Source organism: Anas platyrhynchos, chromosome 1 (genome assembly GCF_047663525.1).
Source record: "Anas platyrhynchos isolate ZD024472 breed Pekin duck chromosome 1, IASCAAS_PekinDuck_T2T, whole genome shotgun sequence".
In the NCBI taxonomy this organism is placed as follows: Eukaryota; Metazoa; Chordata; class Aves; order Anseriformes; family Anatidae; genus Anas; species Anas platyrhynchos.
The window spans coordinates 162,022,194-162,042,175 of record NC_092587.1 but is presented as its reverse complement, the minus strand read 5'-3'; the positions used below and the strand labels follow the sequence as shown (position 1 = coordinate 162,042,175).

At 39.6% G+C, this 19,982-nt stretch overlaps 1 protein-coding gene across 3 annotated transcripts in view; it reads right to left on the bottom strand.

Moving 5' to 3' along the window:
* The window catches only part of RBM26 (RNA binding motif protein 26), a 51,245-nt gene extending 43,164 nt beyond the window's left edge, over positions 1-8,081 (bottom strand). For all 3 annotated transcript variants that reach the window (XM_038181614.2, XM_027442930.3, XM_038181562.2), the window contains exon 1: positions 7,860-8,081. In XM_038181614.2, the coding sequence (XP_038037542.1) occupies positions 7,860-7,930 (71 nt within the window). In that variant the 5' untranslated portion in view covers positions 7,931-8,081. The remainder of the gene's footprint in view (positions 1-7,859) is intronic.
* Positions 8,082-19,982: the final 11,901 nt, after the last annotated feature.

The window sequence follows — 19,982 nt, the reverse complement described above, 5'->3', positions numbered from 1 at the left end:
AATGCTACCTGTCCTACTCCAATCTGATTTCCCCATATGATGTTGTGGAATAATTGCCAGAGTTGATTTAGAAATTAAACTGATATTCACATTTTAAAGAAAAGGTACAGCAGTGAAGATGCTTCCAGAGTGGGGTGCAGCTGCACTACCTAAATGTTCCCTAGGCCTCCATCCTTAGGTGTTGGCCATACTAGAAAAATTTGGTGTGCTGGCTCTAAGAGGAACTGTATGGAGGGTGGAGTGGAGACACTGCAGCCAGGCTCTGTGATAAAATGGGAACTTGAAGGTACATCAGAACCAATAGCTGCATACCTCCTACCCTGGGCCAACGGCCTGTGATGTTTTTGACAAAATGCTGTCCTTCCGGTGAACTTCTCATCATAATGCCAAAACAGACCTCCATCCCAGAGGCTACCTGCCTCCAAAGGTGGCCACACCTCACTGAGACTGTGTTTTAAACTTTTCTAGTCTATACCTTTAAAAGCAAAGTGAGAAAATTTCAGGCCTTAGTTATGTATAACTAGAGTCACTTGAAAACTACATAAATTATGTTAAGGGAGAGAGGGTGTTACAGAAGATACCATCGTGTAAGGGAAGACACCTTCTGATTTCTGGGATTGGTCATTGATGGGCTCAACCCCTCCGGACACTTTTGGGCAAGATTCGAGCACTTGGTTATGCCAAGTGCCCCCAGGAAACTGAGAAATCTCTGTAGTCACTTTACACCCTTTACCACATTTGTAGCTAGGCAGTGTTACTTTAGGTATTTGCATGTGCTTTGCAGACAGTGAATTTATCACTGGCAATCCAAAGAACCTGTGTATGTACCTGCTGCTTTAATAAATTGCACTAGTCATTAATCTAGCCATGGTAGGTCTCATTGAACACGACCAAACTCTTTAAGCATGGCCATGAGACGTGACTAGACTGAGGGTGTGCTACGTTATTTGTGAATCTGTAATCGTGATAGTTCAGTGCCCTGAACAAGACTGGACTTATAACAATGCATTGGACATCACTCCCAATTCCTTTAACCTTTAACATAACAAATGCCTTCCAACATAACAAAGCACAGGGGAAGTAGAGATGCATATTCTTGGTATCCTACGTATATACCAAGCTGAAGCATTTTAAAATTGTAAGCAGTTTGCTTTAGGAAAGGTCTGAAATATCTAAAAATCAGACATTTTCCTCTCAGGACACACACACCACATTTGCAGTGCTATGAAGTTCTTCATGTTGCAATTTATCATTTAAGTCAGTTCTCGATAAGCCACAAAGCCAGTCTGAGATGCAGCTTCAAAAGTGTAATTTTTTTTTTCCTGGACATAATAGCCACAAAATTTGGTGCAGACCTGGCACTACAGTGTTTCAGTAAAAACTTTAAAAATCATTTTAGTAAGAGAAAAATCCTTTATTTTGTTAAAAATCTAACAGGCATGGCAAAACAAACTGGTTTACATTTTACAGTTAATGAACAACAGATTAATCATTGCATAGAAAGTGAATTTTTGGCAGCTTTTCACACCTTTCCTATGAAGGGAAGTTTAGTATTTCAGTGTCTACCCTCTGATGACAATACTTGGTCCTTCCATGCAAACTCCTAAAGGGAAACATACCTAATAAGTGTTGAACTATAGGGCACTAAACCATTTTACTGCGGGGGGTGCGGAAGAAATCCCAAACTGAAACTGTTGCAAACTGACAGTTTCCACAAAATGAATTATTACTCAACTTGGGGGCAAAAAAAAAATGATTGGTGGATGGAGAGGAACAAGGACAGAGCAGAAACTTCTATCAAGTCTCCTTGTAACCCTAATGCTGGTCAGTCATTTCCAATCTTTTTCATTGCTTTCCTTCAATCTAATGCCAAGAACCTCAATCTGAATTTAACTAAGCTAACTTTGGAGACAGCTTGCACACACCCAACTTTTTTAAGAGGTAAAAGAAACTACATGAGTTTTTTGTTAGATTCTTTTTTAAAATGAATGTGCCTTTAAATTAATGTACAAAAATGAATGTACAAAAAGATAGTGCAAGTCCTTAAATTTGTTAAGGAACTAGTTTCAACTACCACAACAAATTGTAACCACAAAAGCATGCCTGAAATCCTCCAGGCAGTGAATGGTCTTTCTGAAGAGAAAAGAGCATGTAGCTGCATGTTATTTGTCTCACTCTAATCCTCAGAATTCACAACCTAAACTCCATGGTCTAGTTTTGTTGCCTAAAGATTAATATTTATACTTCTCTAGGATACTGTTCAGTCCTTGACATTAACCAAGGTGGGCATGGCTATGTTTGAGGGCTGAGAGACATGCTTTGTATTTACATGGCTGAATGTGTGCAGAAAAATTAGTATGCTGCTCACTGGACAAAGCAGCAAGTCTAACACAGGCAGCTGTACCATTTGGTTGTGTTGCTACCACTTAAGATAGTATATTCCACAATCTGTAGAAAGCTGCAGGACTCAAAAATTACATTGAATGACAGACACATTCAGCAAGGTCTGAATTTTATCTTGAGACAGTGCAGTATATGGAAGGACAACTCTCGTAATGCTCACTTTCGGTAACTCTTTACAAGCATAGATATACTTAAGGAATGCAACAGCCTCTGACACTCTTACACAAGTTACTGATGTCATTACAACAGTTTGAAGTTACAATAGCCTAATCTTACAAGTTCATACAGGTGCAACCTGCAACCAACAGCTTAAAAAGCCACCTCAGGACTCAAAAGAGCTTTCAAGAGGCAGAACAGCCACCAGCTTGCTGGTCATCCAACACATGTTCAATGTTGAAAGCAAAAATCATTGCTGTATCTCCAGAGCCTGAAAGGCATCCAAGGGATTCTACTTTGCTGGTAATGAGTAAAAATTATTAGAGTTTGATGTAACAAGAATAATTTTCTCATCTTATAATACCAATATTGTCATTCCATCACAGTACCTTTCGAAATAAGCATAACCCCATCAGCACCAGAGGTTAGGAAGGTTCAGCTCCAAATACGACAGCTCTCCGTAAGCCAGGGGTGCCAACAAGAGTTCAAACAGATGCATTAGAATAACTTCACCAGCAGTAAAAATGCTACAATGCTGAGTGTTTGCGACTTATAATAGTTATAAATACTTTAATGTAAAGTGTTAGCAGAGGAAGTTAAGATAAACATACACTGCTTTTGAACTTCTTAGGAAGTTTCTTGGGAAATTAAAGTGAAGACTCCTGATGGGCTGATGGTTATTACCAGCTGGATGGTAAGCAGCATGTATAAGGAAAGGAATGCTGAGGTTTTGCATTTTGACTTCTTTCAGTAGCTGGGTTATCAATGTATTTATTTCTTATACCATTGATCAACCTCCTTTATTCACCACTTTTCTTAAGTTAGTGGGTGAACAGAACTAACCAGTAGTCAATAATTAAGAAAAGATCCAAACACACAAAAAATATGAAGATTTAACAGAGAAAGGTTGAAAAACATGGCAAACAAATAGAATAGTGAAGGCACAGCTGAATACCAGCTTATTTTCCATAAAATATTCCAGTAACAAATAAAATGTTCTTTAACAATTTGGATTTTATTCCCTCTGTTAAAGTAGTTACAATGCAATGATCACTTACAGAATTAAATGATGCAAAAAAGCTTCCAATTTTAATGAGGTATGCTTAAATATCGCATAAACAATGTTTTACATTTTTGCCATCTTTCTTGCAAGTCTGACTTAGTAAGTGAACAGACCTCAGAAATGTAAATATAATAAAGACAAAAAATAGATATGGGAACCTTAATCAACTTTTACCTAAAAGACGATGGGCCAGCAAAAGATTTTAATTAAATGTATTTTACACAAAGTAATTAAAAATAAGAAAATTTTTCACTGTGAAGAATTAGGGCAAGGGGGAGAACGTTACCATGTCTAATAAGGCAAAACAGAGTGCAGCATTTGGACAGATAAATTTTTTTTAAACTCTAATTAAAGAAAAAAATGTAAAAGACCTGCCTACATGGGACTCTGCCAAGCCAGATCCTGACGTCCTCGCAAGCATATATACACAGTTTATATAGGATCTGGAATGCACTTGCAGAAAAGAAATCCATCACAATAGATACGGCTCAGCAAAGACTTTGCTAGCACAGAAACTAGAGGTGACAGGCATGAGGTTATATTCCAAGTTTACAATTACCTTCAAACACTCTACAGGAGCCATACCATGGACAAGAAGAAGTTATATAACAATAGAAACTTAAGCACTCTACAACCTGCAAGAAACAAAGACGGCTGTTGACACAACTACCTTCTTTACAGAGCTGGCCTCAGCGAAGCATACTAGATGGCTCCAGTCAAACACAGAGCACCTACGGCACAGAAGTACTCCTGGTACTTTGTTTACACTGGTACTACATTCACACACATGTAGCAATCACGGCTGCGTGCACATTTTGTGATTCTCTAGGCACCAAAGTCAGCTTTTCAAAGAGTTATTCCCCAAACGACAAAAGCAGCCTCTGCTTTGGAGAACGGTACAAAGTTACTTACTGGAGAACTACCAACCCTCAAGCTGAGCACAACAGCACTTGCCGTTTCTGCCCTCCTGACAGGAGTGTTTGTACGGAGGGTCACCAAGGATTTGATGCAGGCATTAGAGAAGTACAGAAATTTTACCAGAGAGAGAGAAAGGGGAGGGAGAGGTGGAGAGAAAGAGAAAAAAGCACAAACAAACAAAAAAAAAAATCCCAAAACTCAACACTCTGTCATCCCCCTCTTCAAAGCTTTCTTGTCTATGAACAGTATTCCCTAAAGGCCCCATATGAGAGTAATCCAACAACTAAAAAGGCCCAGTCTATACAAATATGTACAATACTGGTTTCACGATACTTAAAAGCTGTTGTTCCTGCTAATTCATTTTAACATTTTACAAGTAAAACTTTCTGATGAAAGGAAACAACCATTACGAATTCTGACATTTTCTAGTTCTGGAATATACACTTCAGAAACTATGTTACGGCCTTTGGGTCAAGTTTTATATCCTGACCAAAAACTGCTAGATACTTTGAAATGGGCAACTTGGAAAATAATAATTATCCATCTTAGATACCTACCACACAAATATAAACCTATACAAAGTTGCCTATAAAATTTGTTTTCTTCTTAAGAACATTTCTCCCCTTGCAACCACCAAGAAAACAGCTCCATAAAGATCTGATATGGTGATATATTTCTTAGTGTAGTTAGGAAATCCAGTTGCCTATCTTGCAGCTAAAGGTTTCTGAAAGAGCCATGAGGTTAAACATCTGTCATTTTTGTTTCATTAAAAGAAAAAAATATTTTCAAACTACAGCAAAACCACCAGGTGCCCAGCACTTAGGGCCTTATTGTACTAGTACTGAACTGACACTTCCAAAGAAGTAACTGCGTACTAAAATTTTCATATGGCCAGAAGCTACGGCTGTAGGTATACATTTCAGATACCTGAGATCAGAAGCATCTCCAAGAGTATTTGACTGCTAGGAAAAGACAATACTTCTCCGCTAAATCCAGGGTTTAATGGGATAATGCAGTTATATAGGACACTGCACAAAACTGAGTGACAGCTGAGTTTATCAGTTCCTGCCGTTTTTTCCTCCCAAAATTAAAAATTTAGAGAACTCAACATCCTCCATGTCAGCAAATTCCCTACCCCACAACATATTTTCCAGCATGGGAACCACACTTGAACTGCTCACACGTTACATTTAATTTAAGAGAAAAACATGCCTGAAAAAGTGATCTCAAAACCTGAAAATCCCGATTTCACTGTTTAACTGCTGTTACTAGCAGACAGCAGATCAATACTCAGACAAACAGAGGAACATCAAACAACTTACCTGGGCTTGTTACCAGGATAAGAAATTACAACTATACATCACTAATGAACAGAGCCTGGGGAGAGGATGGAGGAACTACATTGATCTGTAACTAAATAATATCTGACAAACTTTTGTTAGTTCTTAGATTATAAATAGGAAATGTATAAACCAGTGAAGTACAAACTTCAGCTCCTGATGTGTAACATGCAAGTACAGAAAAGCAGACTAAATTCATTTGGATATAGATCTGCAAAATTAAAATAACCTGACACATTTACTCAAGAACGGGATTTTAAAGTCAACTGAAGCCCTGCTGCAAACGTTAACAGCAGAATTCCATTTTCAGATTTCACAGAATTTGACAATGCTCATGAATTGTTTGTGGCTAACAACTCAATTCCCAGCACCTTCTTGAGAAGTAAGGATGCAATATTCAACATTTCAAACTACCAGCACCTATTTTGGAAACTATGAGGTTTTCTGAAGTTAAATATTACCTGTTACTAACCTCTCAAAGAGCATGCTCTTAATATTGATATCAAACTGCTGATTACCATTAACAGAATACTCCTGCAAGAAAGCGTTCAATTAGTAATCAGGAACATTCTGCATTTGAAGAATGATGACGGTAATAGATCAGCTGGATCCATTACCACAGAATAGAGTATGCTTTCTTGTTTTAGTAACACCTTACAGTTAGGCCAAAGGAAGGTTATTCACCTTCTTCACAAGAAACATAAAAAAAAAAATCTTACCACAGTCTTAAGGGTCGAGCGTTTTGTGTAAATGCACCCAGAGAAATTTATTGCAGGCCTAATTCAAAGTCCACTGAAATTAATCTCAAGAGTCATCTATTTCAGTTTTGTTTGGATTAGGTCCCATGGAAAAATGAACCACCTTCCTGCAAAAAGCCCAAGTGAAGCTCTCCTGAAAGTGCCCCAGAATTTTAGTTCCTGCGCCTTACTCAAGTTATTTCAACATGAGCCATACAAATTGTATGTGTACATACGTATACTTAATTAATGTTTATGGAAGCCATAAACCAAATTTTCCCTCCCCCCCATCCATTACTGTCAGAGGTAATGGCCCATAGGGGCCACGCATCTCAGAAGAAAAGTTAATACCAGAATTAGCTTATAAGCTCTAGTTCTACTGACTCAAATCAAGCTCTAGAAACTTAATATAGCTCTGTTACAATTGTGTTTTGTAATGGTAAGTCAAGAGCATGTTTTGATCTCAAATATCTATAGGCACTATACTTCCAGAAGATGAAACCTTTTAAACTGAGTTCAGGTATTGATGCTATTAAAACATCATCCAGAGAAGGAAGGTGTGTATTACACGGATTATTTGCAGTAGAGTCCTAATTACTCACGTGGATGTTATACTCAGAGGCCCAGCAGGTACTCACAAATAAGCAAATTACTCTCTGGGGCTCCTACTCCCAAGAGCTTGTCAGAACTGATGCAACAGCGAGGGAAACACCAGAGTGTCAAATACTCAAAACGACCACGAATGATGGCTGAAAAATATTGGGGCGCAGACCCCAGAAACGCAAAATGCCTGTAGTATTAGACGTGATCCCTCTCAGAGAAGGGCACCGCACAGGGTGGAAGGCCGTGGCCATTACCCTGGCCTCGCCGGGGGGGAGCTGCGCGGGCTGCACACGCGTTACCTCCCGCTTACTCCGGGCTACAAAGGGAACGAGCACGGGCGCTGCCGATGAACGTGGTCGCTAGGGGGAGAAGCTGCATCCTGAAGAAAAAGACGGTCCTATCCCACCTACCTCCCAGCCGAGGACTGTGCCGGGAGAAGCGGGGGCACGGCACAGCCCCGGGCCCCCACGGAGGGGGACGAGGGGCAGCAGGAGGACACCTCCCGGGGTGCCTTCCCCTCCCCTGAGGATCCCCCTTTTTTTTTTTTTTTCCCCCAAAGGAGGATTTTATTTTGGAGGGGGAGGGAGAGGGGTAGGAGGGGGGCGAGGGAGAGCGAGGGGAAGGGTCGCGGCTACTCACATGGGCTCCAAGGTTTTGCTGAGCCAGGATTTCAGCGCCTCGAAGTTTTCTATGATCATTTTAACCACCATCCAGAGCGGCCCGGGCCCCCCGTCTCAGCCCCCCGGCAGCAGCAGCACCACCACCACGGACAAACAACGACGGCGGCGGGGCCCGTGCCGCCCCCCCGGCCGGGACCCCGGCAGCCGCCGCGCCTCCCCCCCTCGCCCCCCGAGGCTGAGGCCGATCCCGCTCCCGAGGCCGCCTCTCCCGGTTCGGCGGGGGCCCGAGGCCCAGCGCCACGAAGGGGGCGGAACCGAGCGGCGGCGGCTGCTCCCCGCTCCCTCGCCGGCAACCGCGGCCCCGCGGATCCCTTCCCCTTCTTCTTCTTCTCCTTCTTCTTCCCCTCCCCTCCTCCTTCTCTTCCTCCTCTTTCTCGGAGGCGGCCACCGGGCACGACGAGCTCCGGACCGCGCCGCGCCCCCCGCCCCTCCCGCGCCCCTCAGCCGCAGAGCGAGGCGGAACGAGCGAGCGAGCGAGTAGCTAAGATGGCGGCGCGGCGCTCTCGCGAGGAGAGCGGGTCTCGCGAGGGCTGGGCGGCGCGCGGGGACGGGCGGGGGGCGGGGCCGGGCCGGGCCGGGCCGCGGCTGGGGGCTGATGGCGCTGCTGGAGCCTCCTAGGGAAGGAGAAAGGAAGGAAGGGAGGGAGGAGCTCGGTTCTCGCTCCCCCGTGGCACAAAATTTCTCAAGTGTTTACAGATGGAAAATTAAAAAAAAAAAAAGAAGTTTCTTTTAAAAGAAAAAAAAAGTAAAAGTTTCTTTTAAAAAATAAAAGTTCTCAGCATTTTCCTCACCAGATCTTCATGCCCCGTGTTTTTATACTGGTTAGAATAAAGATTACTTTAAAAAAATAAACTTCTCAGCATTTCCCTGACTGATTGGTCACATCCCATGTTTTTATTACTGTTCAAAACCTCGAGGGAGGAGGGAGAGGTATTTTACACCCACCGGTGTCCATCTGGGTAAAAAACACCAATGTGGTCATCAAATCACTAGGGCTGGAAAAGCCCTCTAGGATCATCTGGTCCAACCATCCCCCTACCGCCAGTATCACCCACTAAACCATGTCCCTAAGCACTGCGTCCAACCTTTCTTTGAACACCAGCAGGGACAGTGACACCAACACCTTCCGATCACAGTGTAAACCCTGCCACAGCATGTGGCACTGCTTTTGGGAGCACAATCCCAGCAAAAACACATATTGATCTCAAAATGGAGGTTATCCATACGGTTCAGGCCTCGCAAGGCATGTTGAAGCTCTGCTCCATCTCCCCAGCCTCGGGCTCATGGGTTGGGCCCCCAAGAGGAGAGTCTGCAACAGTATGGGATTGGCCTGTGAGACATCTGAAATAGCAATAGGTGCTACTTATGTTTTTTTGTTTGTTTGTTTTGTTTTTGTTTTTGTTTTTCTGTACCGCACATTGACTGAGTAGTAAACAATAATGCCTGATGTGAGATTTCCTTCCTAGATTCTATCAGACTTCTGAAAGGTTGGCATCAGTCCTGAGAGGAGTGTTTCATATAGTTGATAAACAAAGGCAGATATCCGAGGAAATCATTCACTCTACCTGTCTGAGGACAGAAAGGATGACTATTGAGCTGCCTTCCTGTTTGTCTCAGGTTTTGAGGGACTTTGGGTGATCAGGCTAGATTAGGCAGCAACTTTGGTCGTGGCCAATCTGTCAATTGATCAGTGTCCTAATGGTCTATCTCTGTCACGTGAAATCGGGATAATAGCAAAAGTAGTCCTGGAGAGCACTGCTGATGGCAAGATGTATTCAGACATTAAAAATGCATGGCTGTTTTCCTGGTTTGGGAACTCCTTCAAGATTTTCTGCTATCTTCATTCACCCTGTCGATGGCAACCCACCACAGTCTGTTGGTACTTATTTCCACTTGACAAATCTCAACTATACCTTCACCTCTGCAGAGAAAGTGTTAAGAAGTCTGATATCTATGATAGCTAAATAAGAGTTGGAGGAGGATATGGCAGCTGCGTGTAATTATTTGTACTTTGACTGTTATCTTCAAAATTTGTTTCAAAACTAGAAAGTCTAGCAAGCCAACCAAATAAACTTCCAGCTTAGTGGAGGACTAAGTGAGGACTTTCCAGTTACAAGATACACTCTGATTTCCTTGAATAGTGGAGAGTGAGCAGCACATCCAGTCTGTAGACAGAAAGATACAAGCACCTGATATTCCCTGGAGGCTGTTTTTTACACAAAGACCTCGGCTCACAATCACCAACTTGTAAGTAAATTCCCCCTGAACATATAAAAAGGGACGCTAAGCTTGGGATTCTGATCTGTCTTTGAAGGGACAGGCACATAGAAATTAGGCATTATGATAAGAATCTAAATTTGGTTTTGGATCTGGCCATTAATCCTTTGCAAAAACCAGTGTCTAGTGGAAATAATTCAGGCAAATACTGTCAGTCTGCTTCACTCTCATCTTTTTAATGACCTTTGATCCTCGAATATACAACAGACAGCAAGAAAACACATCCTCAAAGTCTTCCCTTCATAAAACGCTTGGATATAAGCATGGTAGTAACTTTTCTGTGATTGACACTTCCTTTTCTAAACTGCTATTCAGAAGCACAGGACTGTAAGTAAGTGAAATTTGTTATCCACAAAAGTATTTCACAAGCACATTTTATGCACTGCGTAAGACTTGTCTTCATGTGGTAATTTATTGGCATTACTGTGTTGATATAAGCATGGTATTATCACCCTTCTATGGCAATATCAAGAGTAACTATAATAAATAATTACAGCTGCTAAGATTCCCTGCTCCAGAGTTTGCAGAAGAAATCTTAAGGCCCTATAAAGATTTAGATCCAATATATTCTGAAGTGACCACAATGTTCTGTAGCATTTTTGAGGCAATCTTTATTTAACTTCATGGCAGAAATTAGAGGAGTGCAAAGTGAAAAAAAGTATTTATTACATCTGAGAAAAAAAAATCTCTGTAATATAAGGTGGTTTCTATACATAAGGTGGTTTCTATTTAAGACACAGCATCTAAAAGTGTTTCTTAACTGTAACTATTTCTTGATAGTTTAACAAAATACAAAATAAGGAATAGTCTTTGCTTTGCTAAAACTTTAGTCATACATGAAATCAGCACTTTATCTAAAAAAAAATCCTGAAAATCATGTTTAATTTAATGGGATTATTTAATAATAGAGATTCAGTATGATGGGTTGAAGTAATAATTAACTTATACAATGTCATATTTCTGTAAGACAAGTAAGCTGTTATTTCTCCTGTAGCTGTTCAATGTAAAGTTCATAAACTATCCCAGGGGAAAAAAAAAAAAAAAAAATGTCATCCCTACCTATACAATGAAAACCACAAAGAAAATACCAATGAGAAGAATTAATCTTTGAAAAGACTAGAAAGCAACAAATGAAGAACTAAAAATGTTGTTCTTACACTGCAGTGATAAGAATTTTTGGAAAAGGCGGAAGGTACTGTGAGAGAGGCTATAAAAGCCAGGGAGTGAAGCAAACCTCCTTATGCTGTTTCAGCAGAAGTATCCTAAGAACTTGAGTCAAAATAAGAGGTATCTAAATCCTCAATTGTGTCTTCAGATGGATCTCTGGCTGAAAATGGAGTTGTGAATGAGGAAAAAACAGCTTCCGGGGTTAAGGGGAACACAGGAGACAGCAGGGCTTTCAATCAGTTTGAAAGTGCCTTGAGTAATGGTTCTAAAATGTGCGATACAGATCCTCACTTAAATTTACTAAATGCAGACAGTATTTGCCATAAAGATGGTACTCTTGAGGCCACTGTCTTAATAAATAAATAAATAAATAAATAAATAAATAAATAAATAAATAACATTTTAGTTTAAAAAATCAGTTCTTGTTGTTAAATGATAGTGATATACTGTAGGTATACATGTATGTATGTGTACATGTGTATGATCAATAGGAACCAAACATTTAATTGCAACTAAATTACAGATATCTCAAAATACAGAAATAGACATATACCATCTGCAGTAATACAAAAGGTGTGTTTTAACATCAATAATCTTAAAATATAAATACATTGTCAAAATATAATAATTGTTGAATCTAATTTCCTTATTTATTCATGTATCAGAATTACCATTACTGATTCCTAATAGGCCTTTTGGCTTATCAAAACATTGCTAAGTTCTTCAGTGTATAGATGTTTTCATATATCTCTGGAAGTTCACAGGTTTGATGTGTGCCTAGCTTGTAGTAGTCTTATCTAACACAATTTAGTCACTTTTGGTTTCTAAAAATAATGAGCTGTGTTTATGCACATTTTCATATTTTAGCCACTTATGTTAGAACTGAAGATTGCCAGACAAGACAGAGATTACAATCTTTTTTTTTTTTCTTTTTCTTTCCAATTCCTAACTGACTGTTTTCCAAAGCCAAAGGAATTTTGATCATAGACACACTTTGTCAATGTGTAAAGCTTGGATTTTTAAGCATTAATTTATTTTTTTTTGAAAGGTGGCATTTTTTTCAATATCCACAAATCTATATTTAACTCAGATTTGTCCTTCAAAGTGATTTTTGTTTGTTTGTTTGTTTGTTTGTTTTTTAACAAAAAAATGGCTATAAATGAGGATAAGTTTTAGGAACTTTTTATCACTCAGTGTTTTTGTCATAAATAAAATATTTTTGTTTGTTTGTTTGTTTGCTTTTCTGTGAGTTTATTTTTCTGAAGCTACCACACTGCTCTATAGCATTATGAAATTCCTTAATTTACCCACCTAATGCTTCATATTATTATTATTATTATTATTATTATTATTATTATTATTAAATAGGAAAATGAGATTGCATAGGTAGCTATTCATTTCTGGTTGTAGCTTTTCTACTTGTGTACTAGTTTGCACTGTAGACCCACCAGTTACAGCCATGAAGCCTGTCATATCTCCCAGAAATCCAAACAAATTAAAGAATATAAGCATTGCAGGCCTCAGGAGTATCTGACGGAAGATCTGGCAATAGAGTTTCATGTCCTTGCAATATACCATGCCCTGTAGCATGAGAGCATTAGCTGAAATAGCAGGGTCAATGAAACTGGATGGCATCAGGGTGGTTTTATGGAATAAAAATATCTTTTTATGTTGTTCAGATTTTTAGTCGGCACTTTCTATGAGTTTTGTGTTTTGCTGATAGTTGCTCTTTAGATATGTGTAGATGCACATCTTACATCTGTAGAATTACTGCCTTTGCTCTATGTAGGAGAGGTCAGATGATACTCCTCACGATATTTTTTATCTGCCTCACACACTGTAACTGTGCTCAGCTCTGGGGCCCCAGCACAAGAAGAACAGGGAAGTATTTGAACAAGTTCAGAGGAGGGCCACAGGGATGATCAAAGGGCTGGAGTACCTCTCCTATGAAGTCAGGCTGAGGGAGTTGGTGTTGTTCACCCTTGAGAAGAGAAGGCTCCAGTGAGACCTTACAGTGCCCTCCAGCATTTAAAGAGGGCCTACAGAAAAGCTGGGGAGGGACTCTTTGTCAGGGTGTGTAGTGATAGGACAAGCAGTAATAGCTTTAAGCTAAAGAGAGTAGATTTCATTTAGACATCAGGAAGAAATTCTTCACTCAGAGGGTGGTGAGGCACTGGCAAAGGTTTCCCAGAGAAGCTGTGGATGCCCCATCCCTGGAGGTGTTGAGGGCCAGGCTGGATGGGGCTTTGAGCAACCTGGTCTGGTGGGAGGTGTCCCTGACTATGGCAAGCGGGATGGAACTAGATGAGCTTTAAGGTCCCTTCCGACCCAAGCCATTCTATGGTGCTAGGATTCTAGGATCTACTGTATCATTAGATATTTTTTCAGGAAGCATAAATATGAGCTGTGAGGAGAATGTCATGGAACAGGTGTGTTTCCTCGTGAATACACTTACTAGTACTGCAACAGAGTGGCAGGTTGGCTTTGTATTACTTGATTGTGCATCAGAAAGATCGGTGTTTATACAAATGTTCACTCATTTGCTTTTTACTGTTGAATCCTGCATGGGGCACTGAAAAAAACCGAGGCATTGCCACGTAAAAACCGGGGCCTGTAAAAGCTCTGAGAAGAGCAGCTGGTCTGTAATGTCGCCCTCTAATCTTGAAACCACACATTTTTAATCATGAAATAGGCAGTGGACATTAGATGACTTCCTGTTATGGTCTTTCTATACTATAGACCTAACTGATGAGCTTGTATATTGCTCCTGCTTTTTGTTGCTGCAGGAAGCAGCCAGGTGATAGAGCTGGAGAAAAGGACTCTTGGATGGCCCTGCTTGAGCGGGGGGGGGAGGGGGGGGGGGGGGGGGGGGGGTTGACCAGAGGGCCTCCAGAGGTCCCTTCCAGCCTCAGCTGTTTGGTTCTGTGAAAGGCTTCTGTCTGGTTGCCTCAAAGCCAGGCAGAGTTGAGGCTCTGTTTTCTGTCCCTGTGTCTATCTTACAGATGTGCCGGGATGGACAAAGCACTTCCATAAAGAATAATCTTGGGGCCTTGCTGTACAAAGGGTACATGTAATCTCTCTCCATAAAGTTACTGGAGTTACTGTGTTTTGTTCCTTTGCCTTATTTACAGGTAGAGAATCAATCTCATGCATTTATATTTTTAGAATCAACATCTAAGCTTTTTGGGTATTCTCAAAGTATAAGATTCCCAGACTAACAGATTAGTGGATATTTCTGAAAATGGCTATTATGTTGTCCTGCTGCAGTTTTCACATATGTAAGCTAGGGACATTGGGGATAATCACCTTCATACACTATTCAGTCACTATCCATGACTGAAAATCTGTGAGTTGTTATTTTTATTCTTAATTTTCTGAACACCTGAGTAACAGGTCTTTGAGGTGTTTGTAGATGCTGCATGTTACATTTAGCCTGAGTTTGCAGGTCATAGAGCTGAGCATTGCTTTATTGGACTGACATTAACAGTTGTTAAACAGGTTTTCTTGAAAGTCAAGGTCAGAACAAGTAGTTACAGTCAAAAGTCAAATCTACAAACTCTCTGTGTTATTATTGTTTAAATATAGAGACATTACCAGTAGTGGATATTTAACAACATTCCTCATGCTTCTCAAGTCACAATATACTAAGTCTATATGGTATATCTCTAAATGTTACTGTGTTCAAAAAAATAAAATGTGTCAGTTTTGCAATACAAGATGCTCATGCTGTGGAGCCTCATTAGTTTGCACTAATGCAGGGACAGCTTGTTGTGGATTGCTCCATTTTGCCAATGGCAGCAAAAGTAAGCTTAACCCCTACTTCTGCTATGGGAAGAATGACTGAGAAAGGGCCCAGGGTGTAATTAATACATCCTCTTCTTCCCCAAACGAGGTGGAGCAGGAAAGGAAACACACAGCTCATAACTCTGCCCCTATGACACCAACCAGCAGAGCTTCATCTTCCAGAAAGCTTCTTGGTGCAGTCAGCAAGTACCAGCTGTGTCATTCTGGTCTCTGCGCGAGCAAACAATTACGGGGCAGAGCCACACCTGGATTTGTGCCTGCACATGGGCTAAGTGGCTGTGCATATTCCCAAATTCCTTTGCAGGAACACGGTGACTGGATGAGCCTGGTCAAGGCTGGATGCAGCTGTGATGCTGATGACAGTACTGTGGTCTCAGCCTTTGCATCATGTAGCACAAGCTCTGTACAGGGGATTTCCCACTGGAGAAGAGAGGCTGTCTTTCAATTAATTTTTATTAATTTCTATTAATTATGTCCATCCCAAATGTCATTCGCAAACTCCTGTCTTCCATGCATCTTACATACCAGCTAATGCTCTGATCCATTTGGGGCCATAAACCTGCAATTTTGTGACACGTTGCACAGTACATGGACTGTTGACTTGACAGATTTTGAGTTGGTACTACCTGATGTATTTTGGTACACAAATCCTATGTAGGTATACAGAAGGCATAGTACCCTTTGAAAGTTATATGTTATATATAAACCATGGGAGGAAGCAAGCAGGATCTTGGTTTTGCCCTTCCTGCTACCTAGGCTGGCCCACCTTCCTGTTAAATTGAACAAAAGTGGAGACTTCCCCACCCCCCACCCCCCAAACCAGTGTTTGTGCGGGATACATCAGGCTGGAGTTGAGCCGTTCCTGAATCATGGTGTGAACCATTTTCTGCCTCTGAGATAGCTCAGCTATCTAAGGTCATAATCAAACTTGTAGTAAATGAGACAATAATCACAAGTAGCAGAATGTACTTTACGCATTTACCTTGAAACCACTAATTTAATTATAAATAAATGCTTGTTTCAGTTAAAACCGAATGCCAGCCATCTTGAAAGGCTGCTCAGACAGGCCACATGACTAATCCAACAAAGATGGATTCGCACTATGGATGGAAGAGATCTGTACTCAACATATTCAAAGCACTGACAAAGAATTTTGAAGGATACATTCACATTGGAGGCGAAAGTCGTATTGTTCACAGCACCCATTGTTCTTCACAATAGGCTACTGTATACAGAATCAAGTATAGCAAAGCAGTGAAGTCTCAGTTGTGTGAGTTCTTACTACAGAAATGAACAAATAAATCACCCCCAAGGGAATGACTTTATTTTTTAATTTCTGTTACTATTTGTTCTGGGGGAGTAATTGGGTTTACATATTAATTAAAAATTATCTAATTTTAGCATTAAAAAAGTGTGTGTGTGAAGAATTAATTCAATAAACTATGTTATTTTACAGTTTTCAGATTGCCCACCGCAGATACCAGGATTTCAATAGCTGTTTGGATTACTAAAAATTACTCCAGTGTTAAAATTACTGAAAAACTGCTGTCATCCATTGTGCAAGACATTTTTATATTTTTCAACTGTCAGTCCTTGGGGAAAACAAACAAACAAACAAACAAAAATTTAAAACAAACAAACAAACAAAAAACACCACTTTGGAAATACAATATATTTTTGTAATGATTTGTTTTTCCATTTGAAGCCACTTTTAATTTTTATGTTACTCTTTAGAGAAGGTGAAACAATACGGTGCTTTTCATTTTAATTCTCTGTTGTGCTCGATGTCAGCATATCTTTTTTTTAGGTCGATGCTGCTGCAGAGCCAGAAGAGGGAGCACAAACATTGTTTCTTGTTGGTCATGCTGTAGGGGCAACCTAGATGATTTCTCTTGGGGAAACCAATAAATCTTTTTTTCCTCTCTCTTTTTATTTATTTATTTATTTTCCTTTAGGGGAGGCTTTCTAAAATATTTTTACGATCTCTTTTACAAGATTTAATGAAGGTGAAACTAATATCTAGATATTATCAGCAATTCTTATCAAGCATAAAAACTGTTGATAAATAGTAAATAAAGTATTCTGATTTATAAAACCTTTTAGTGAGTGGTTTTTTTTTTTCTTCTGCAGACACTGAGAAAGGGGAAACTTATCAGAACCCAAGTATGCTAGAAATGTTTGAATCACTTCAGTCTAATATTAGTGTCTTTAAGCATGTTATTAACCACTCCTATGGTGAGCTATATTTGTGTTCTACCCTTAGATCACATACTTACTGAGAATTTTCAAATATAATTATTAAAGAGTATTTTAAAGACTCAAAATATATATAAAAACTTCCTCCAACTTTTAAATATTAATTGTTATAATTGCTCAAATCTCATATAATTTCTCACATTTCTCAATTGTTGTAATTTCTCAAACCACTTAGATGTTCCTAACTTTATAGAGAAAGTCACCAAAAAATTATTTGTTGCACCTTGATTGTCATTTCTACTGCTTAATTTACAAAAAGGGGGGTGGTCCTATCTTCCTGTAGCAGGAGCTGCATGAATTTTGTTTGTTTGTTTTTTAGGGAACCACTGAAATAAAATAGAATGTATGATCTGTGTGACAGCTTTGCACTATTAAAAAAAATAATTTCCTTTTACCCCGTTGTTTGTACTTAAAATGGCTTTTATTTACTAAGGGATGTTATATATGTTTTTTAGTTGCTGCTAGTTTACATATATATATATATATATATATAGTGTTTTGTTTGTTTGTTTGTTTGTTTGTTTTTTGTCTGCAAGCTGTTTTATTTTGATATCTGACCCTGCTTGAGAAAGCATCTGACCCCTCCTTGATCTCAAGAGGTCCCTTCAAACCTCAACAATACTGGGATTCTGTCATTTTCTAGTAACTGTTTAAGAAAATAATTTTTTAAAAATCCTTCCAAACACACATTCAGGTATGACCTAATTAAACATTTATGATACAGTATATAGAAACAGAAAACTATGTTCAAATCACCTGCTGGCCTTCTCCATTAAAATCCTTTCTGCAAGCTATGAATTGTGAATTTCATTTATTAAGTTCCTGACCTGTTGTTCTTTTATTGCACTGAATAACAATACTTGTCGTTTAAATAGCTCCATTTGCTTTAATGTAGACTTTCAAGAAGAGTAGTGATTTTCAGTGTAAGAAGCAAGGCAGGATATTTCCCTAGGAGCCAAAGTTACTTAACACTTCCAGTCTTCAGAGTACTAGCCATGAACAGCCGGATAAGGGAGTGTGAGTAGGATCTGAGATCATCTATGGATTACTCTTTCCGAGAGTGGACATTTGCAAGTTGTACGCAGCATTATGATCTTGGTCTTGCCCTCTTGGATGAGCATAGTTAAATACTGCTCTTACTCCTAAAATATTGGTCCTTTTGCTACTCCCTGTGGGTGAAATTACAGTTTCATTAAATGAATGGATTTAACCTATGAGTTTTGGCCTTACAAAAGGGTAAGTAAATTTTGCAATAGATTTAAATGAAACTTACTTTCTTTCTTTCTTTCTTTCTTTCTTTCTTTCTTTCTTTCTTTCTTTCTTTCTTTCTTTCTTTCTTTCTTTCTTTCTTTCTTTCTTTCTTTCTTTCTTTCTCTCTCTCTCTCTCTCTCTCTCTCTCTCTTTCTCTCTCTCTTTCTCTCTTTCTCTCTCTCTTTCTTTCTCTCTCTCTCTTTCTTTCTCTCTTTCTTTCTCTCTCTCTTTCTTTCTCTCTCTCTCTTTCTTTCTCTCTCTCTTTCTCTCTTTCTCTCTTTTTTTCTCTCTTTCTGAAGTCAATGTTCTTTGCAGAACTGCATGCAGGTGGTCAGATAATTAATGAAGTTTAATCTTGAATACCATAGTGACTAAGCATGAAATTCAGCTTCCGAAGACATTAACTCACAAAAACACAAATAGAATGATTTTGGTTGGCATCAAAAGAGACGGGGAAAATGTTACTTATATGTTACTTATACCATACTTATATGTTACTTACTATGTTACTTATACCATATTCTGTATATGATGGTGAATGGATTCTATTTTGAGAACATATTTCGCTGGTGCTGCAGGATGGCAGAGTTCACAAATCCTTTGTGCAAGTTTATGTTAGCATAGTTCTGTGGAAGCAAATGGAACTGTAGCCTACAGGAAGGTTTTTAATTTGGCCTGTTCGTCCCTAGAATAGCTCTACTGCAGTAGTGACTGAATTTCTTTGACAAGTCCCAATCTTTCCAATAAGACAATTCAAAGAAAAAATAAGGAAAAGGGAAAAAAAAAAAGTCCACAAAACCACACAACAAACTGAATAAAAGTGTGTTGAACCCCACACAAGGGAAAGGATTTGTAAAAGCCTATTATGAATTAAGTGTGAAGGTATGCCTTGTAACCAAACAAGAACAATGTTTGTGTTAGGCACTACATAGACACAGAGTAGATTATTAAATCCTCAGTAAAATTGAGGGGTTTCTGGTGGGCAGAACTGTGCAATTTGAGAATCCTGTGGTCACAAAAGAAGTCCTTTGGTAGAAGGTCCCCACCAGCAGTGGTTCCCATTTTAAAAGTGCTGAATACTCCGCTGAGCTCCCTTGTGGTAATTCTTCTATAATTAAACACTGGAGAGAAAACATACCAGAGAGGAAGCCACAAACCTTACCAAATCCAAAATAGAGCAGAATGTTGAAGTGCATATTTTGACAACTGGCACAGATTTCATTGTCCTTGAAGAGATGCAATGGAGCAATAACACCCCAAAAGCATAGAGAATTGCAGCAAACCAAGCCATGGTCCTTCCCTCTTTGCAGAGCATCAGCCATGAATG